A 17,456-nucleotide genomic window follows, 5' to 3' on the forward strand; every position below is an offset into this window, starting at 1 on the left:
GCATCCTGGCACTGCACGATGACTGACAGCGCTGCGAACCAATCACCTGGCGGTGCGCGCCCGCGAGTGGGCGGTGCTTCCCCTCGGCCGTGAGCCGGGAGAAGTCGCCGCTGCGGCGGGGCCGGTGCCGGTGGCGGGGGCGATGGCGGCTCCGGGCGGCAGCGGCGGGGCTGACGCGGGGCCGGGGCAGCCGCCGCCGCCTCCCGGGGACCTGCGCAGCGTGCTGATCACCAGCGTGCTGAACTTGGAGCGGCTGGAGCTCGACCTCTTCAGGTGCGCGGGGTGCGCCGGGACCGGGCCGCGTTCCCCGGCCTGCCATCGCCCTCACCGCCGCCGCCTTCTCCCCGCAGGGGCCGGCACCACTGGGTGCCCGCCACGCAGCGCCTCTTTGGAGGGCAGATCGTGGGGCAGGCGCTGGTGGCGGCCGCCCGCGCCGTGAGCCGCGACGAGCAGGTGCACTCGCTGCACTGTTACTTCGTACGGACAGGTGCGGGGCCGGGCGGCGGGACGGGGCAGGTGCGGGGCCGGGCGGCGGGACGGGGCAGGTGCGCGGCCGGGCGGCGGGACGGGACGGGACAGGTGCGGGGCCGGGCGGCGGGACGGGGCAGGTGCGGGGCCGGGCGGCGGGACGGGACAGGTGCGGGGCCGGGCGGCGGGACGGGACGGGACAGGTGCGGGGCCGGGCGGCGGGACGGGGCAGGTGCGGGGCCGGGCGGCGGGACGGGACGGGACAGGTGCGGGGCCGGGCGGCGGGACGGGGCAGGTGCGGGGCCCGGCGGCGGGACGGGGCAGATGCGGGGCCCGGCGGTGGGACGGGCCGCGGGGCTCGGGGCGGCAGCCGGGCCGGGCCATCCCGGCCCCAGCACAGCGGGGAGGGTGCGGGTGGCACTGTCGCGCTCGGCCCCTGCAGGGTCGGTCCTCTCTGTGGCTCGGCGGCAGAACGTCCCTTTGCTGTCCCAGGGGACCCCAAGGTGCCGGTGCTGTACGAGGTGGAGAGGACTCGTACAGGGAAAAGCTTCTCTGTTCGCTCTGTAAAGGCCATCCAGCACGGACTGCCGATCTTCACCTGCCAGGCCTCCTTCCAGCTCTCCCAGGCGAGCCCAGTGCAACACCAGTTCACCATGCCCACTGTGCCACCCCCCGAGGAGCTGCTGACACAGGAGGAGCTCATCCAGAAGTTCCTGCAGTAAGTGGGGCACATCAGAGACACCCCTCTCTTTGGCTGGGACAGAGGGAGGTGCAGGGGAGGATTGTGGTGACTGCCTGAGGAGTTCCCAAACATGCCTGGGAGGAGAGTACAGGGGCAGGACAGGACAGGAGCCCTGCCCCTTGTGTCTCTGTGTGCCCCTGGGTCCCTGGGATGGAGCCAGCAGGATGTGCCCCTGCCTGCCTGGCATTACCCTCACTTCTCCATGCTGGGCTGCAGGAATCCTAACTTGGCTGAGAGATACAGGAAGCACCTGAACAAGATCCAAGCCGAAGATGTACCAATTGATATTAAACCTGTGAACCCACCGGATATATTCAGCTTGGAGCCACAGGAGCCAAAGCAGCTCTTCTGGGTGCGAGCACGAGGATACATAGGTGGGTCTTGCTGAGAGGGTGGCCCGGGTGCCTCCCGAAGTGAGGGCTCAGTCTCCAGTTCACACTGTGGAGCACTGTTGTGACAGAATGGGTCAGCAGGGCTGTGATTTGGAGCCTGCCTGTGCCACAGCCTGTAGGGTAGCCTGGGCATTTCAAGGCTGAACTACAGGTGTGGGTGTGGAGCACGAGGTGATGCTCTGGGCTGTGCTGGGGGGCAAGGAGTGGGCCTGGGAGAGTCTCAGCTGGCCCTGGGAGAGTGGAGAACCCGAGGTCCTGCCTCGTGCCATGCCCCAGTGGTGTCCCCCGGGCACCTGCGGGATGGGCAGTGCCAGTTGCTCTGCAGGGGAGACTGACATGAAGGTGCACTGCTGTGTGGCCGCCTACATCTCCGACTATGCCTTCCTGGGCACGGCCCTGCTCCCACACCGGCAGTACCGCATCAAGTTCATGGTGTCCCTCGACCATTCCATGTGGTTCCACGCGCCCTTCCGAGCCGACCACTGGATGCTCTATGAGTGCGAGAGCCCCTGGGCTGGTGAGTCCCTGCCATGCTCCCTGGGGCCCCACAAGGCCAAGGCCAGCCCCTCCCTGCCTAAGGGGAGGTGCTACTATGGCACACGTTGCTTCCCCTTCTCACTTCTCCTGCCCTACCCATCCTGGGATGGTGGGGTGCACTCTGACAGTCCCTCTCTGCAGGTGGGTGCCGGGGCCTGGTGCAGGGACGGCTGTGGCGCAGGGACGGTGTCCTGGCTGTCACCTGCGCACAGGAAGGAGTCATCAGGGTGGAACAGACACCACACCAGAGCAAGCTCTAGTTGAGGAGTCGGCACGAGCTGAGGCTCAGGAATGCCAAGTGAGGGGCCCTGGGATCAAGACAGGACCTGGACAGCAGCAGGAAGGAGCCTTGAAGGAGACCGGGCTGGATCCGGCCCAGTGGGGAGTCCAAGTGCCAGAGGTGTGTGCGATGGACGGTGACCCACAGAGCATCACTGGGACCAACTGGCTGTGCACAGCATGCAGCCACATGCTGCCATCAGCCACCCTTCACCCACCTTAAAATAAAGCTGTTGGGTGAAGAACTGGACTCTATGCCTGGAATTTGTCCCCTTGGATCTGTGACTGTGCTTGCCCAAGGGCAGGCAGCACTGGGGGTGTGGGATACCAGCTTTGCTCCCACCACAGGCTGGGTCCCAGAAGGGGAAGGTGCTACTATGGCACACGTTGCTTCCCTTTCTCGCTTCTCCTGCCCTGCTCATGCCCCCAGTGCCTCAGTCACTGCTTCTGCTTGCCATTGGGCTCCTCCCCAGGGCTGGGCTCAGGTTTGGGCCCCAGCTGTGAGTCAGAGAAATGGGATGAAGCAGCTCCCAACACCACGTGGAGGCTTGAGGCCTCTCACTGATGGTGCCCTGGGGGCATGGGGCTGAACAGACACAGCAGGTACTTTGCTCTTCTTCCTGCCAAGACTTTATAATAAAGTCCTTTTTATTATATAAGTTTTATGGGAAGTTCCCAGCAAGAGCCCCACACCCTGCCAGAAGCCTTCCCGTTCCCTTGTGTGGTGCCAGTATGTCCCAGCTAAAGTCTCAGCCACTCCAGGAAGCCCTACAGAGGTGGAGTGGCTCCCAGCAATGTCACTGCAGGCAGTGGACCCCGCTAAGAGCCCCTGGTCCCACAGGACAGACTAACCACAGAGAAAGTGCATTTAGGAGGCAGCTCTGGGAATAGGCTGTGCTGCCTCTGGGCATGCAGTGCTGCCCCCCTGCCACATACTCACTCATGGCATTGCCCTGGTCCCAGCTGCCATGGGTGTGAGTCCCCGGCAGCCCCTGCCCTCCTGCCCATGCAGGCATGGGCTGCTTCACTCCAGAGGCTCCTTGATGAGGCACTCCTTCAGAGAGGGCTGCTGCTGCAGGGGCAGCCCAGCCTCCCGCAGGTCCTGCAGCCGCGCCTCCGAGCGCCGCTTGTCCTTGCCCACCTTCCAGGCCAGGTGGATGTGTGCCTGCAGGAAGGGCCCCAGCAGCGGGTGGCTGCCCTGGGCCTCCAGCAGCTGCAGCGCCTGCTCGCAGCAGCCGTGGGCCTCGCCGAGCTGGTCCAGCTCCTGGTGGCACACGGCCAGCCCGGCCAGCGTCACCAGGAAGCGGCCGGAGCTGCAGACCCCCAGCCGGTCCTGCAGCCGGTAGGCGTTGGCCCAGGTGGCCAGGGCCTCGCGGTACATGCCGGTGCAGGTCAGGCGCTGCGCGGCGCGCAGGTCCGGCAGGAAGAAGAACTCCAGGAACTCCGGGGAGCGGCGGATCTCGTCGATGGAGTGCAAGTGGGACAGGAACTGCTCGAAGGCTCGGCTCCGCTTGGCGATGGTCTCGGCGGTGAAGTTTCGGCGCAGCCTCTTCCTGGGGAAGGCGACGCCGGCCATGTCGCAGCCGAAGCGGCAGCGCAGGCGGCGGTTCAGCTGCTCGAAGTCTGAGTAGCGCCGGGCGATGGTGGCGGGGGCCTTGTCAAACTGGCCGGAGCGGATCAGGTAGATGGTGTAGAGCTGTGGGGAGAGCCGGGTGTCAGGCAGAGCCGTGGGCACGCAGCTCCCGGGCCGGCAGAGCCGGGTGTGTGGCCACAGACGGGCCAGGAGGGTTTGCCCGGGCAGGGTTGCCACAGCACCCACCAGCAATAGTTACCTGAGGCTCATCTGAGCCGCCAACACCATCCAAGCAGCACAGGGAAAGAGAGAGAAATAAGCGCCTGCCCCAGGGGAGAGCCAAACCCACACCCTCCCCTTGCTCGCCCAGCCCTGCTGGGCTCACTCACCACGTACTTGGAGGAGCGCTCGCTGACCACGCTGGCGCTGGTGACCTCGAAGAGCAGCCGCTGCGGTGCCAGGCTGCCCCGCGACCTCCGCCACAGCTCCTGCAGCTGCCGGGTCAGCAGGCTGCTGCCACTGGGGCGCTCGGCCGCCGGGCCCCACTCTGTGCCAGGACAGGGGTGTCAGTGCCCGCCGTGGGCACAGGGCTCTGCCAGCCTCGCGACACCTCCAGGCTGCCCGACCCCAATGTGGCACGGGTCCCCCCGGGGTGCTGCCGCCTCAGGGAGCGCGGTCAGCCCGGTCCTCCCAGCTCACCGCCCCGGCACTCACCTCCGTCCTCCGCGCCCGCGGCCGCCCCCGGCGCCTGCGGCGGCTCCTCCAGCTCCTCGCTAGCTCCGTCCTCCTCCTCCTCCTCCTCCTCCTCCTCGTCGTCCTCGTGGCTGGTAAAGCTCAGGGTGCCGCTGAGGCGCGTCGACAGCCCTTCGGTGTCGTCCTCCAGCTCCGAGCTCTCCGGGCAGTCCTCGGCGTCGCCGCCGCCCGCCGGCTCGTCCCGGCCGCCCTCGCCCGCCAGCGCGTGTCGCAGCCGGTGCAGGATGCGGGCGGCCATCGCTGCGGGGTGCGGGCGGGGGGCTGCGCACCGCGGGGACAGCGCGGCCCCGGGGCAGCTCCCGCCGCTGCCCCCGCCCCGGTGCGTTCGCGCTGTCCTGGGCCGGGCCGAGCCGGGCTGTGCCGAGCGATGGCCGCTCCGCCGCGGCTCGTCCCGGGATCGTCCCTGCGCGGCTCCGCCTCCGTCGGGAACCCGGATCGGGGCGATGGAGCCGGCACCGCCCGGCACGGCCGGGATCGGGATCGGCTGCTCAGGCACCGCCCGGCACGATCGGGATTGGCCGCTCTGCCGCCTCTTGGCAAGTCGAGTCAGAGTCAGGGCTCAGCCCGGCGCTGCCTCAGTCCCCGCCGCTGCCGCACCGGCTGTACCACTGTCCCCTCTTCGAGATGTCCTGGTCGGGCCGAGCCCCTCGTACCTGCCCTGGGGTCACAGGAGCCCCGCACCGCGGTGCCTGGCACTGTGCGGTCCCAGGGTCTTGATACCCCACACCCTGGTACCCCGGTAACCTGGCACCCCAGCATCCTGGCATCCTGGCACCCCAGGCACAGGCTCCTGATTCCACTGGGCTACAGCCCGGTGAGAAGTCCCCCCAACCACCCTGGCATCTGCCACCCTCCCCACGCACCCTGCGGCCAGGCTTCACCCTTGGCAGTTGCCCGCCCTTTTTTAGTGTCCACCCTCTCACTCCTCACCACTTCCTTGGGAATGTCTATTAATATCGAGGAAGCAGCCCAGCTGCTGCCATCGCTCTGCCCTGCGTGCCCACTGCGTCTCCCTCCAGCCCCCTGCACCCCACCGGGGCTCAGTTGGGAACATTGCACTCCTCTGGACAGGGAGGGATGCACGGGAGGCTGGGCTTGTGCAGTCCCCAGGTCCCACCTGGGGAATGGGGTGTCTCGACAAAACCAGGTGCCAGGGAACCCCTGAGTGCCCCTGTCATTGAGACCTTATGGGACAGAGATTTGTCAGCCTGACCCCGCTGCAGTCCTGGGGCTCAGGGCACGGGCCACTTGGCCAGTGCATCCCTGGAGCCAGCAGCCCCAGCCACCCCTTGGCAGCGGTGGCTGGCACGGGCTGCAGGTGTGAGGGCAGAGCCTTCGAGGAGGCGCTGGGCACAATTCCTGCTCCCTTCAAGCATGAAAAGACAGAGCCTTTTCCAGACGCAGGTGCCAGTGGTGCCAGGGACCTCAAACCACAGGGCTTATGCTCCAAACCTCTCCTGGAACTTTGTTCCCCAGGTCTCACAGGGGATCCCTTCCTCACCTGGGGGAGGGGGCTGCAGCACAGCTCTGCCTTGAGCCTCCAGAGGAGAAAATAGGGGTGCAGAGGAGGAACACTCCTCCAGGGAAGCCGAGGTCCATGCTGGGAGCCTGCCCCAGGCAGGGATGCAGGTTTGGGGGAGGGCAGGGGGTGATGGTCTGTGCCCCCTGCGTGCAAGGGGGGGTCCTGGCTCCATTGTGTGGGTGATGCTGATGGCTCCAGGGCTATTTTTAACCCCCTCTTTGCTGAGTCGTCCTGGATGGAGGGTGCTATGGGGGTGGGCATAGCTGCCCTCCTGCCACAGCTCCTGTGTCCCTCCTTGAGAGCTTGAATTTCCATCCCAGCCTTAGCCCCACGTTAATCCCAGCCCTTGCCCAATAAAGCTTTGGCTAAATTAGGTAAAGGCGCCGGTTGCCAGTGAGCAGGGCCAGGTGCAGGCAGGGAGCTGATAGGCTGTGGGGGCCGAGGGGCAGCAACTGGGGGCACGGCCCACAGAGGGGATGCTACAAATTGGGGTGCCAGTGGTACCACAGAGCTTCTGGGAGTTCCTGCTGCAGGAGCTGGTGATTCTCTGGGGGAGGGAAGCACCATAAATTCCCACGATGGTAAGAGCCCCTGTGTGTTGTGTGTCTTGTGCTGTGTGCCAGCATGAGACATGACTGGGCAGGAGCCACTGGGCACCTCATGCTCGTGAGTATCTGGGCTGTGGTGGTGCTTCTGTGGAGGGCAGTGGGGAGACAATCCCCAGGGCTGGGCTGACCGTGGCAGTGAGGGCAGGAAGGCACTGGGGTGGTGCAGGGTCCCCCCGGACATACCTGGGGGGGACCATTCAGCTGCACAGGGTGTGTGGGTACCTGGGGACATTGGCTCAGCCCTGTCCGGAGCTCAGGGCTGTGTGGAGGCAGCAGGGGCAGGGAGTGGCTGAAAGCCGAGCGCTGGGTCATGCGACACGGTGTCACCGCCGGCCCCACGGCCAGCCTGCGCCTCCAGGAGAAACTCGATCGGGGCTGACAGGTGCCATGGCTGCAGCCCCACCGGTCCCTACAAGGGGAGTGGAGGAGGTTCCAAATATAGCACTGCATGCCTAGGATGCCAAGGCTGCACACAGGGACCATGGCCGGTGCACCAAGGACCCCCCAGTTGGTTGGGGCCCTGGGCAGGTGACTCTCTGCAGCCCACCATGCCCATGGATGTCTGGGAGGCACTGGAACTGTAGGGATTGCTGGGGACTGGGGCACAGCATCATCCTGCAGTGTTGGGCTTGCTGTGCAAGGGGTCTCCAACCTGATGTGGGTGGCCATGGTGACCCCTCTCCCCTGTCTTGCAGACGGACCAGCAGGCAGAAGCCCGTGCCTTCCTCAGTGAGGAGATGATTGCAGGTGAGAGCAGGGGCAGTGGGGAGAGGGGCCAGACACAGGCATGGTGTGAGGCCTGGCCCTGACCTCCCTCTCCCACAGAGTTCAAAGCTGCCTTTGACATGTTTGACGCGGATGGCGGTGGAGACATCAGCACTAAGGAGCTGGGGACGGTGATGAGGATGCTGGGCCAGAACCCCACCAAAGAAGAGTTGGATGCCATCATTGAGGAGGTGGATGAGGATGGTAAGCTGCCCTTGGTGGTGGGTGACAGGGATGGGCACTGGGTGGGCACTGACCTGTGCTCAGCTTCCTCCCTGCAGGCAGCGGCACCATCGACTTCGAGGAGTTCTTGGTGATGATGGTGCGCCAGATGAAAGAGGATGCCAAGGGCAAGTCTGAGGAGGAGTTGGCCAACTGCTTCCGCATCTTTGACAGGTGAGGCGGGGGCAGCAAAGTGGCCCATCCCGCCCACAGGGATGAGGAAGGTCACATTCCACTCTTCCCTTCCTTCAGGAATGCGGATGGGTTCATCGACATCGAGGAGCTGGGTGAGATCCTGAGGGCCACTGGGGAGCCTGTCACTGATGAGGACATAGAGGACATGATGAAGGACTCGGACAAGAACAACGATGGCCGCATTGACTTTGATGGTAAAGCAGCAGCCCTGGCCAAGTGCCCTGCTGTGCACTTGGGCAGGGCTGTGAGTTGAGGCTGCCACTCTCTTGCAGAGTTCCTGAAGATGATGGAGGGCGTGCAGTAAAGGATCAGACATTCCTCAGGCCAGCTGCTGCACCCAGCCCTGCTCCCCCACCGCCCAGGGAGCAGCAGCTCTGCAGCACCTGGCCCCTGGCACTGGCTGGGACCCTGCTCTGTGCCAGGGCCTCGGTCTCATCCCACCACGCTGGTGGTTGAGCTTTTCCTCCTGCCTGTCATCTGTGGCTTTAATTTGAGCCTCAATAAAAGAGGAAAGGCTTGAGCTGCTGGTGAAGACCTCACTGTGTGTGCATGGGAAGGGGGCTGTGGTACCGTGCCCCTGCCCTGCTCCCCAGGGAGGGGAACGTGCCTGGTGGGTGCCCCATGCCAGGCAAGCTCACATTACAGGGCTGTGCTGCAGGAGCAGCACAGGGCTGTGGTTCCCACGGGCTCTTGGGCAGGAGCCAGCGCTGAGCTCAGAGTTTCCGTTCGGAGCAGCTGGTTCACATGCCAGAGGGTGAGGGAACACAGCCCTGGTCCCAAGGGACCTGCTCCAGGGCAGGGCTGTGGGACCACAGCAGAGCCACCATCTCCTGCCCCACACTAGGACCCCCGCCTCCCACCCAGAGGACCAGCCTATAAGGTGGAGGGGCAGCAGCAGGGCCCTCCCTCCAGGGTCAAGGTGACACTGGAGTCGTCTGGACAGGCTGTGCCAGATTGCTGGACACAACTCCCTGAGGACCAGCTAGAGTGGGACATAGTGGGGGGGGACAGGAGGAACAGCCGGGGTGGGTGGGACCATGGGACCAGCATTGTGCAGCTGGCAGGACAGAGCCACACCTCAGGACCAGTCACATCCCTGCTGTGCAGTGCTGTGGCACAGGGAAACTGAGACCCCAGGAGGACCACCACGGGCAGTCTGCCCTGTTCGCACAGGGGCAATGGCACCAGGCAGAAGGGAGGGGTGCCGCGGGCGGGGGGCAGTGGGGACGTGTGTGGCAGCTCAGGCTGCCCTCTGCAAGGCCACGGCTGGGCACCGGCAGCTGGTGCTGCAGCTGGGGGGCAGCGGGGACGGCCCTCGGCTGCGTGAGGAGCGGCACAGGAGGAGCGCGGAGGCCCGTGAGCTCAGCACTGGTAAGCAGGGGGTGCTGCTGGGCTGGGCAGCACCCACGGAGCTTGGCTCTACCCATGCTGGGGTCGCAGAGGGGCTCCAGGGCCCCCGTGGCTCAGCCCCCTGTCCCGCAGGGCTACGGCGGGCGCTGCTGGCGGGGCTCCGGCAGGCACGGGCGAGCCCCCTGGAGCGGCGCGAGCTGGAGCGGCTGTGGGTGCTCTTCCTCTCTGCTCTGGAGCTCTTCCTGCAGGACCTACACAGAGCCCACCACCTCTGCCAGATCTTCTCCATGCAAGAGGGTGGTGTGGCCCCACTGTGCACCGGGCTGGGGGGCTGGGGACTGCCTGGATGGCGAGGAGGGGGTCCCACACAGCCCTCAGCTGCTCAGTGCTTAGAGGAAGAGATTGAGCAGGTGAGGGCCATGCTGGCAGAGATGGAGAGTGGAGCCAACATCCCACCATGGACAGTGGAAGCCACTGAGACCACACAGCCAGTAGGAAGAGGCGGAACTGCAGCTGGAGGGGCTCGGGCAGGACTCTGCCCTGGGCGCTGCTGTGGGGTGCTCTGAGAGGGAAGGGCCAGGAGCAGTAAAGCTGGCACCTCCTGTCACAGAGCAGGGTACAGGGGCCCCATGTACCCCTGGAGTCCCCAGCCCCCTGCCTGTGCAGGCAATGCTGTGGCTGCCCCCCCCTGCAGAGGGAATGGGACCTCTCCAGACCACCCAAATGTTGACAGAGCCTCTGTTAGCCCATGTGGGTCAGTGTGCCTCCCTCCCTTGCTGCCCAGACTCACAAAACCCCCAGCAGAAGTTATAAATGTCCATTTATTTATACATTAACTGTGTCTCGGACTGCAACATTAATTTAAAAAACAGCCTATAATACAGAATGCAGGGGGTGGCTGGGGAGGGGAGGGGAGGCTGGTCGGGGGTGACAGTCAGGTCTCCTGGCCCTTGGCCTGCTTGTTGTATGTCTCTCGCACGTATTTCTTGTAGGCTGAGGAGAGAGAGGGGGACACGGTGATGAGGGTCCTGGGGTAGCTTCAGGGCTGGACAGCGGGACACAGAAGGGCTGGGAGCTGTGCTGCTGCCCACCCCAGAGGGGAGAGGGCAGGGAGGTTCTGCCGAGGCACTCACCGACTTGGTTCTTCCAGAGCTCAGCAGCGTGTGTGTTCAGGGGGCTGTCGATGTTCGGCTCTGGAAACAGGGGCTGGGTCAGCTGCTGGGGCGTCCTGGACACCTCCAAGCCCTGCTCAGGGCAAGGGATCCCCCGCCCGGCCCAACTTCCCCAGTACCCCCCCACAGAGCAGCTACGGGACTCACCTGCCAGCAGGCTCTGGATGGAGAGCAGGATGGTGCGCACGTCGTACAGCGCTGACCACTTCTCCTTGAGGATGTCGAGGCAGATGTTGCCCTGGGTGTCCACGTTGGGGTGGTAGCAGGGGGTGAGGAACCGCACGGTGGGTGCCGTGTAGGGGTACCCGCTGGGGAACTCCAGCGATAGCTTGAACCGCAGCTCCTCGTAGGGCTGGGGTGGGAGTGCAGGGACAGGAATCAGGGGAGAGACTCCAGGGAAAAGGAGTGCAGGAGGAGCAGAGAACTGGGACCACCCTCAGCCGCAGGGAGGAGGGTGGAGCGGGGTCAGGGTCCCCCCGCCCGGGATCGCGCTCTCACCGTGCCGGCGGCGCCGTTAATGGTCCCAATCCACTTGAACAGATTGTCGGACTCGGGGAATGCGGAAATGCCTTTGTCGCCGGACATCTGCGGGGGCAGCGCGTCAGGACGGCCAGAGACACCCCGGGACCCTCCCGGGCCGGCTCAGCCCGGAGAGCCCCGGGGACCCCCAACCCCGACTCGGCCCCGGGACCCTTCGGGATCCCACTCACCATCAGCGCCATCAGCTCCTGCTGCAGCCTGCGGGGGGAAGAGCACGTTACGGGATGGCCGAGCGGGGCAGCCCCGGCAGCACCCCCGGTCCCCTCTCCGCTCACCTCTTCCCCACCGCGCCGCGGGCCGCCGTGGCCCCCGTTTCGGCCGCTTTGCGAGCGGCAGCGCTGGACACGGCGGCGGGGTCGGCGTTCTGCGACGCCATGGCGGCTCCGGGGGCACCGACCGGCTCACCGGCCTCCAGCCGCCGGTGGGTCACGGGCTGTGCGCGGTTCCCGCTCCCGGGCGGCGCCGCACCGGGCTCTGCTGGGCCGCTGCCTCCCGCGCGCGGGGCGGGACTCGGGCCCGCTGCGGCTCTCTCGGTGCTAAGCGGTGTCCCGGCGGGGCTGCTCGGTGTGCAGCGGCGGGGCGGGCTGTGGTGGCGGCTCGGGGCGCTCCCGGTGCGGCGCAGGGCCCTGTCCCGGTCCCGGTCCCGGCGCTCTCGCCCCGCGCGGCCCCGCCCGCGCCCCGTTTGAATGTTTCCGCGTGCGGCCCCTCCGCCAATCAGCGCGCAGCCCCGTTCGAGCCGCCCAATCACCGCCCAAGGAGGATGCGGCTCCCACGGTAACGGACAGCGGCTGCCGATTGGTCGCCGGGAGCGACACACAGCGCTGTGATTGGTCACTGCCCATCGGGGGCGGGGCCGTGAGTCCCGCGAGCTCTTAAAGGGCCAGGCGCCCATCCCGGTCCCCAGGAGGCGGCGAGGAGGGTGCGAAGCGCTTTTATTGGGGGCCCCTCGGGGCGAGGCCTCAGGGCTCGGGGGGGTCCTCGGGGGGCGGCGCGTCCCCCCCTCGACGAAGCGTTTCCATGTGTCTCTGCATCTTCTCTGTCATCCAGGCCGGCGGGATGAAGGGTTTCAGCTCCTCCAGCCGCAGGTCCACCGAGTCCCTTGGGAGGGAAGGGGTTGAGACGGAGGAACTACAGACCCCAAGCCCACCGTGTCCCCTGGCACCCACCATGGACACCGACCAGCACCAAGATCAGACCCACCAAGCCCACCATGGCCTCCACCCAGCACCAAGCCCTCCCAGCCGGGAGGGTCCCCTGCAGTGCAGCTCCCATGGGGGTGAGGTGTGGGTCCCCAGGGGAGCAGCCCCAGAACAGCAGCACTTGTGCCTCAGTCCGTACCTGTAATCTTCGCTGGCAGCCAAATCCCGAATGTCCTCTTCGATGAGGAGGTAGGCCTGTGGCACACGGTGGGGGACACCTCAGGGTACCCACGAGGGGCAGCCACACCCCCCTGTCCCTGCAGGAGCCAGCTGTGCCCCAGGCCTGCACCGAGCCCTGCGGGGCAGGGGATGGCCCTGGGCAGTGCCCCGGGGCAGCTGTGCCCCCATGCCCTGCCACAGCCTGTGCCGTGGCTGCTGTGCCTGTGCTGGCGCTGCGGTGGGCCCGTGCCCAGCTGTACTCACCATCTTGCCCCCCGTGGCCCTCATGTGCTGCTGCTCTGCCAGCCAGTGCTTATCCTGCGGGTCGGCTGCGTACTGCAACAAAGCAGCAGGGACCAAGCTGAGCACGATGAGGGACAGCCCCTGTGCTCAGACCCCACTCCTGCATGCCCTGTGCCCCCAGGGACAGCCCCTGTGCTCAGATCCCACTCCTGCATGCCCTGTGCCCCCAAGGACAGCCCCTGTGCTCAGATCCCACTCCTGCGTGCCCTGTGCCCCCAGGGACAGCCCCTGTGTGCCCTGTGCCCCTGTGACCTGCCCCCAGGGGACAGCCCGTGCACTCAGACCCTGCTCCAGTGTGCCCTGTGTCCCCAGGGACAGCCCCTGTGCTCAGACCCCACTCCTGCATGCCCTGTGCCCCCAGGGACAGCCCCTGTGCTCAGACCCCACTCCTGCGTGCCCTGTGCCCCCACAGCTGCCCCCAGAGCAGTGCCCTGCTCTGCCTGCCCTGCTCCAGCCTCAGCCCCGGTGGGCACACAATGCCATCAGCTCGTGTTCGTTGTGCTAGCCGAGGCCTTGGGAATGTGCTCCAAGATAACAAAGGAGGGAGAGGGGAAGGCAGTAAACAAATGAGCTGAAATGCACGGCCCTGATTCCCATGGGAAACTGTCCAGCTGTGGCACCTGACCTTAAACAGGTGGGGATGCTTGATGTAGAGTCGCCCTCTTGTTCCTCCCATCCCGAGAGCTCTGCAAGGGGAACACGAGGGGTGTTAGGGCTGTGGGGAGGAGGCTGCAGTGGCAGGGGGAAACCCCTCTCCTCCCCAGGCCCTTCCTACTGCTTTCGAGGCAGAGAAGTGAAGTGACGGGAGGAGTGTCATGGGCTCCTGCCTGGGGACACCACCCTCCATCGACAGGGCCGTTCCTTACTTGTTTGCTCGAGATCCCAGCACAAAGGTTGTGGTTTCAGTCAGTCGGGATGGATCCCACTACAGAGCAATTGGAAAAGGGGCAGCATTAGAAATGAAGCTGGTGCTGACCATGCTCCACGAGCCTCAGCACTCTGACAGGGAACCTCGAAGCTGCCCCCGGCCTGGGAGGGAGGGAGCTGGCCACAGACCTCCAGCCTTCCACAGGGGAGGGAGGTTACATTCCATCTGGGCTGCTCTAAGCAGCTTCCCTCACGGGAAGCACTTGTGGGATTCTCCTGTCTACTCCTGCTCTCCCTCAGCAGCACCACATTGCACACCTACAGGCTACAGTGCCTGGGGAGACCAGCAAAGGCCTCCAGGCACTTTGCTCCTCGTCCTGCCCTGCCCCAGGGCCCTGTCGGGGCAGAGCACAGCCTGTGCTGTCCTGTGCTCCTGCAGCGCAGGCAGGAGCAAAGGGGAGGAGAGGGGGACCCCAGCAGTGTCGGCCAGCCAATACCTTTGGTCCATCCCTTCTCACGGGCTCAGAGACTTTGAGCTTCCACCTGAGGGGAAAGGAAATGAAGTTAAGAACAAGGCCCTGCAGAACCAGCACAGTCATCACCTGCAGCAGCGATTGAGCCCCGGCTCTTCCAGATCCACCCTTGTTCCCACCCTCCGTTCTCCTGCAGAGCCCAGATCTGGATACTCAGCCTGTTCTCTCCCGGCTACTCAGATCCCACCACCCCCATGTCTCACTGCTCACTCTGAATGGTCCATCTGGATCTTTTTACCCCTTTGGGCCTGTTTAAAACCTCCTCCTTGAAGGTCTTTTTCTCCTGGGGTGCAACACCTCAAACTAAGACTCCTCTCTGTCCCCAGAACTCTCATTGCCTCTGCAGGAGAGAAGGAGCCCATGGGGTTTCTGTGTCTCCCCCATGTGGGCAGCCCCAGCCCCCTGCCCTCCCAAAGCCGGGGCTCTTGCTCAGGGCCCCCATACTCACCCTGCCATGCCTGAGACCCCGCGGTCGTTCGACAGGCTCTGTCCTGGAGGCCGCCCCTTCCTCTGCATGGAAGAAACCCTTCTGTGACTTGGCTGTGCTGGTTGGGGAAAGCCTCTTGGCAAAGCTCCCCCTCCCAGGGAAGCTGCTCCTTTTGTCATGGGCAGAGATGCTGCCTGGCACCAGAGCAAGCGCCTCCCAGGCCTCACAAAAGCTGCCAGTGCATCTGCACACACTCATATGGTGGAAATGACCAGGCAGGAGGACAAGACTTCACAAAATATAAAATTCCTTGCACAGAAAACCCTCCTACCTTTTTGGGAACGGGGCTTCCTCGACGGCTCAGCTCCTCATCCATCTGTCGGGCACGCTGGAAGGGGAAGGGCAGTGGGATGAGGGGGACCTTATTTCCCTCTTGGTCATGTGGGGCTCCCACTGGCCAGGTAAACGCTCACCCCTCCCTCCTTTGCAGGTAAACACTGACCCCAGCCCACCACAGTGAGCAGCACCAAACCACAAGAAGCAGCACCTTCACCTGGGATTCTCCCTGCTATGTGTTCCATTCCAGCCCCAAATGCCCCATTCTGCCTCTGCACTGTTGTGCTGGAGGACAGAAGAGGCAGAGAATAAAGAGATTCCAACCCTTCTACTCTTTCTCCCAGTTCTCACAAGTCATTTAAGCCTCTGTGTACAATCACAAAGTTTACCTTTGGCACTGCCTGCTCATGGGGCAACCTGGGAACCACCTTTTTGCCATCAGAGAACAGCAGTTTAGCCTGCAGGAAAAGGAAGAAGGTTCCAGGGATTCTGGGTCCAGAGAGGGCCTCACCAGAACCCTCACCACACATATCTGGCCCTGCACCAGTTCTGATTTCAGCCTGTCACCAGGTCATCCTTCCACAGATGGCCAGATGCAAAAGCACAACCTGAGCATGATAAACTGGTCAACAGGCAGAAAAGCAAAAGGTGAAAGGAAAAAACCCTGTCCTGCCCTGCTGGGACTCTCTGAGGGGTTCTGGGGGCTGGTCTCTGGGAGGCCCAGCTGTGTGCCATGCTCTGACAGCAGCAGTGAGAAATGCAGCACAAGCTGCCCAGCCCTGACTGCTCCTCTCTTCCCAGCAAGAATAAATCCCAGCACAGCAGCCACACAAGGGCTGTGGATGTCCCCTCACGGTGACAGCAAGGCTGTTGTGAGGGACATGTCCTAGCCCTAGCCAGGCTGCTCTGCTTGTCTGGGCGCCCAAGAACCCCTCCCAGCACCCACCTGCTCCAGGCAGCTCCGACAGGTCTCCTGGATGAGCTGCTCTGGGTCCACCTCCTCCCCAACGTTATCGCGCACGTTGATTGCCGCTGTCTGGAAAAACTGGAGAGCAGAAGGGAGGCAGCCGAGGGTGAGGGCAGTGCCGAGGCAGGCACAGGGGCTGAGCTCCCACACAGAGGTGGGACGGCCCCTGTGGCAGCCACGGTGTCCCCACAGCCCTGTGCCCACCCGGGCCTGCCCTCACCTTCATGTACTTGTTGAAGACGCCGCGGATCTCCTCGTTGATGCTGGGCTGCAGCACCGCGCGCAGCAGCTCCATGGACACGCTCGGGTCCGTGAAGCTGCGGGTGGAGGGTCAGGGGGGCCGGGGGACCCCCGAGCCGCCCGGGCTGACCCGGACCGTACCCCGGCCCCGTGCCCGGCCCGCTCCCGCCCTACCTGGTGGTCATCTGGGAGCGCCGCCCGCGCCGCTGCACCTGCCGGTGCTTGATCATGATGTTCCAGGGGCTCTGCGGGACAGCCGGGTCAGCCGCGGCCCCGCCGCCCCCGCCGCCCGCCCGGCCCGGCCCGGCCCCGCCTCACCGTGCCCACCAGCCGCTCCTCGGCATCGCCGGCGCCCTCCTCGCCCGGCGGGCCCGGCTGCTGCTCCGCATCGCGGGCGGCGCCCATGGCCCCGGTCCCGGCTCCGGAGCGAGCGGCCGGATGAGCGGGGAACTACATCATCGGGCCCCGACGGATGTGACGAGTTACGGCAACGAGGCGGGGCCGAGTCGGGGCGGGACCGGGGTGGGCGAGACCGGGGGTGTGCTCGGGGCAGGGACGGCCCCGGGGGGACACACGGGGCGCGCTCGGGGCAGGGGCGGCCCCCGGGGGGACACACGGGGCGCGCTCGGGGCAGGGGCGGCCCCCGGGGGGACACACGGGGCGCGCTCGGGGCAGGGGCGGCCCCCGGGGGGACACACGGGGCGCGCTCGGGGCAGGGGCGGCCCCCGGGGGGACACACGGGGCGCGCTCGGGGCAGGGGCGGCCCCGGGGGGACACACGGGGCGCGCTCGGGGCAGGGACGGCCCCGGGGGGACACACGGGGCGCGCTCGGGGCAGGGGCGGCCCCGGGGGGACACACGGGGCGCGCTCGGGGCAGGGACGGCCCCGGGGGGACACACGGGGCGCGCTCGGGGCAGGGACGGCCCCGGGGGGACACACGGGGCGCGCTCGGGGCAGGGGCGGCCCCCGGGGGGACACACGGGGGGGCGCTCGGGGCAGGGACGGCCCCGGGGGGACACGCGGGGCGCGCTCGGGGCAGGGGCGCCCCCGGGGGGACACGCGGGGCGCGCTCGGGGCAGGGGCGGGCCCCGGGGGGACACGCGGGGTGCGCTCGGGGCAGGGGCGGCCCCCGGGGGACACGCGGGGTGTGCTCGGGGCAGGGGCAGCCTCGGGGACACGCACGGTGCCCGCCCTGGAGGCGCCGCCGGAGCGGGGGTCGCAGCCCCCCGAGCGGCCCCGGCGGGCGGGGCAGGGCGGCAGCGCCGCTGCGGGCTCAGCTGCTCCCGTGCTCAGCAGTTCTGGTGCTC

At 66.1% G+C, this 17,456-nt stretch overlaps 6 protein-coding genes across 6 annotated transcripts; 3 read left to right on the top strand and 3 right to left on the bottom strand.

The window, feature by feature from the left end:
• Window positions 1-30: 30 nt before the first annotated feature.
• Window positions 31-2,668, top strand: ACOT8 (acyl-CoA thioesterase 8). The gene is made up of 6 exons (XM_071572654.1): window positions 31-273; window positions 351-487; window positions 961-1,186; window positions 1,427-1,584; window positions 1,928-2,119; window positions 2,281-2,668. Exons 1-6 carry the CDS (start codon window positions 143-145, stop codon window positions 2,397-2,399), a joined length of 963 nt encoding a protein of 320 aa, XP_071428755.1. The 5' UTR covers window positions 31-142; the 3' UTR covers window positions 2,400-2,668.
• Window positions 2,669-3,025: 357 nt separating this feature from the next.
• Window positions 3,026-5,236, bottom strand: SNX21 (sorting nexin family member 21). Its single transcript, XM_071572653.1, has 3 exons — window positions 4,706-5,236; window positions 4,381-4,538; window positions 3,026-4,114 (listed from the first exon to the last, which is right to left on the bottom strand). Exons 1-3 carry the CDS (start codon window positions 4,980-4,982, stop codon window positions 3,443-3,445), a joined length of 1,107 nt encoding a protein of 368 aa, XP_071428754.1. The 5' UTR covers window positions 4,983-5,236; the 3' UTR covers window positions 3,026-3,442.
• A 1,509-nt stretch (window positions 5,237-6,745) lies between these two features.
• Window positions 6,746-8,576, top strand: TNNC2 (troponin C2, fast skeletal type). Its single transcript, XM_071572655.1, has 6 exons — window positions 6,746-6,847; window positions 7,570-7,621; window positions 7,700-7,843; window positions 7,921-8,035; window positions 8,114-8,250; window positions 8,329-8,576. The coding sequence occupies exons 1-6, from the start codon at window positions 6,845-6,847 to the stop codon at window positions 8,358-8,360; spliced, it is 483 nt and encodes a 160-aa protein (XP_071428756.1). The 5' UTR covers window positions 6,746-6,844; the 3' UTR covers window positions 8,361-8,576.
• A 550-nt stretch (window positions 8,577-9,126) lies between these two features.
• LOC139680459 (regulator of G-protein signaling 9-binding protein-like) lies at window positions 9,127-10,231 on the top strand. The gene is made up of 2 exons (XM_071573056.1): window positions 9,127-9,427; window positions 9,539-10,231. The coding sequence occupies exons 1-2, from the start codon at window positions 9,235-9,237 to the stop codon at window positions 9,970-9,972; spliced, it is 627 nt and encodes a 208-aa protein (XP_071429157.1). The 5' UTR covers window positions 9,127-9,234; the 3' UTR covers window positions 9,973-10,231.
• On the bottom strand, window positions 10,210-12,069 carry UBE2C (ubiquitin conjugating enzyme E2 C). Its single transcript, XM_071573054.1, has 6 exons — window positions 11,394-12,069; window positions 11,289-11,316; window positions 11,077-11,163; window positions 10,726-10,930; window positions 10,540-10,599; window positions 10,210-10,399 (listed from the first exon to the last, which is right to left on the bottom strand). The coding sequence occupies exons 1-6, from the start codon at window positions 12,008-12,010 to the stop codon at window positions 10,341-10,343; spliced, it is 1,056 nt and encodes a 351-aa protein (XP_071429155.1). The 5' UTR covers window positions 12,011-12,069; the 3' UTR covers window positions 10,210-10,340.
• DNTTIP1 (deoxynucleotidyltransferase terminal interacting protein 1) lies at window positions 12,034-16,610 on the bottom strand. Its single transcript, XM_071573055.1, has 13 exons — window positions 16,468-16,610; window positions 16,324-16,394; window positions 16,130-16,226; window positions 15,889-15,987; window positions 15,332-15,400; window positions 14,938-14,994; window positions 14,628-14,689; window positions 14,144-14,189; window positions 13,646-13,704; window positions 13,405-13,465; window positions 12,741-12,812; window positions 12,457-12,512; window positions 12,034-12,216 (listed from the first exon to the last, which is right to left on the bottom strand). The coding sequence occupies exons 1-13, from the start codon at window positions 16,552-16,554 to the stop codon at window positions 12,078-12,080; spliced, it is 975 nt and encodes a 324-aa protein (XP_071429156.1). The 5' UTR covers window positions 16,555-16,610; the 3' UTR covers window positions 12,034-12,077.
• Window positions 16,611-17,456: the final 846 nt, after the last annotated feature.

The sequence above is a fragment of the Pithys albifrons genome, chromosome 18 (genome assembly GCF_047495875.1).
Source record: "Pithys albifrons albifrons isolate INPA30051 chromosome 18, PitAlb_v1, whole genome shotgun sequence".
NCBI lineage: Eukaryota > Metazoa > Chordata > Aves > Passeriformes > Thamnophilidae > Pithys > Pithys albifrons.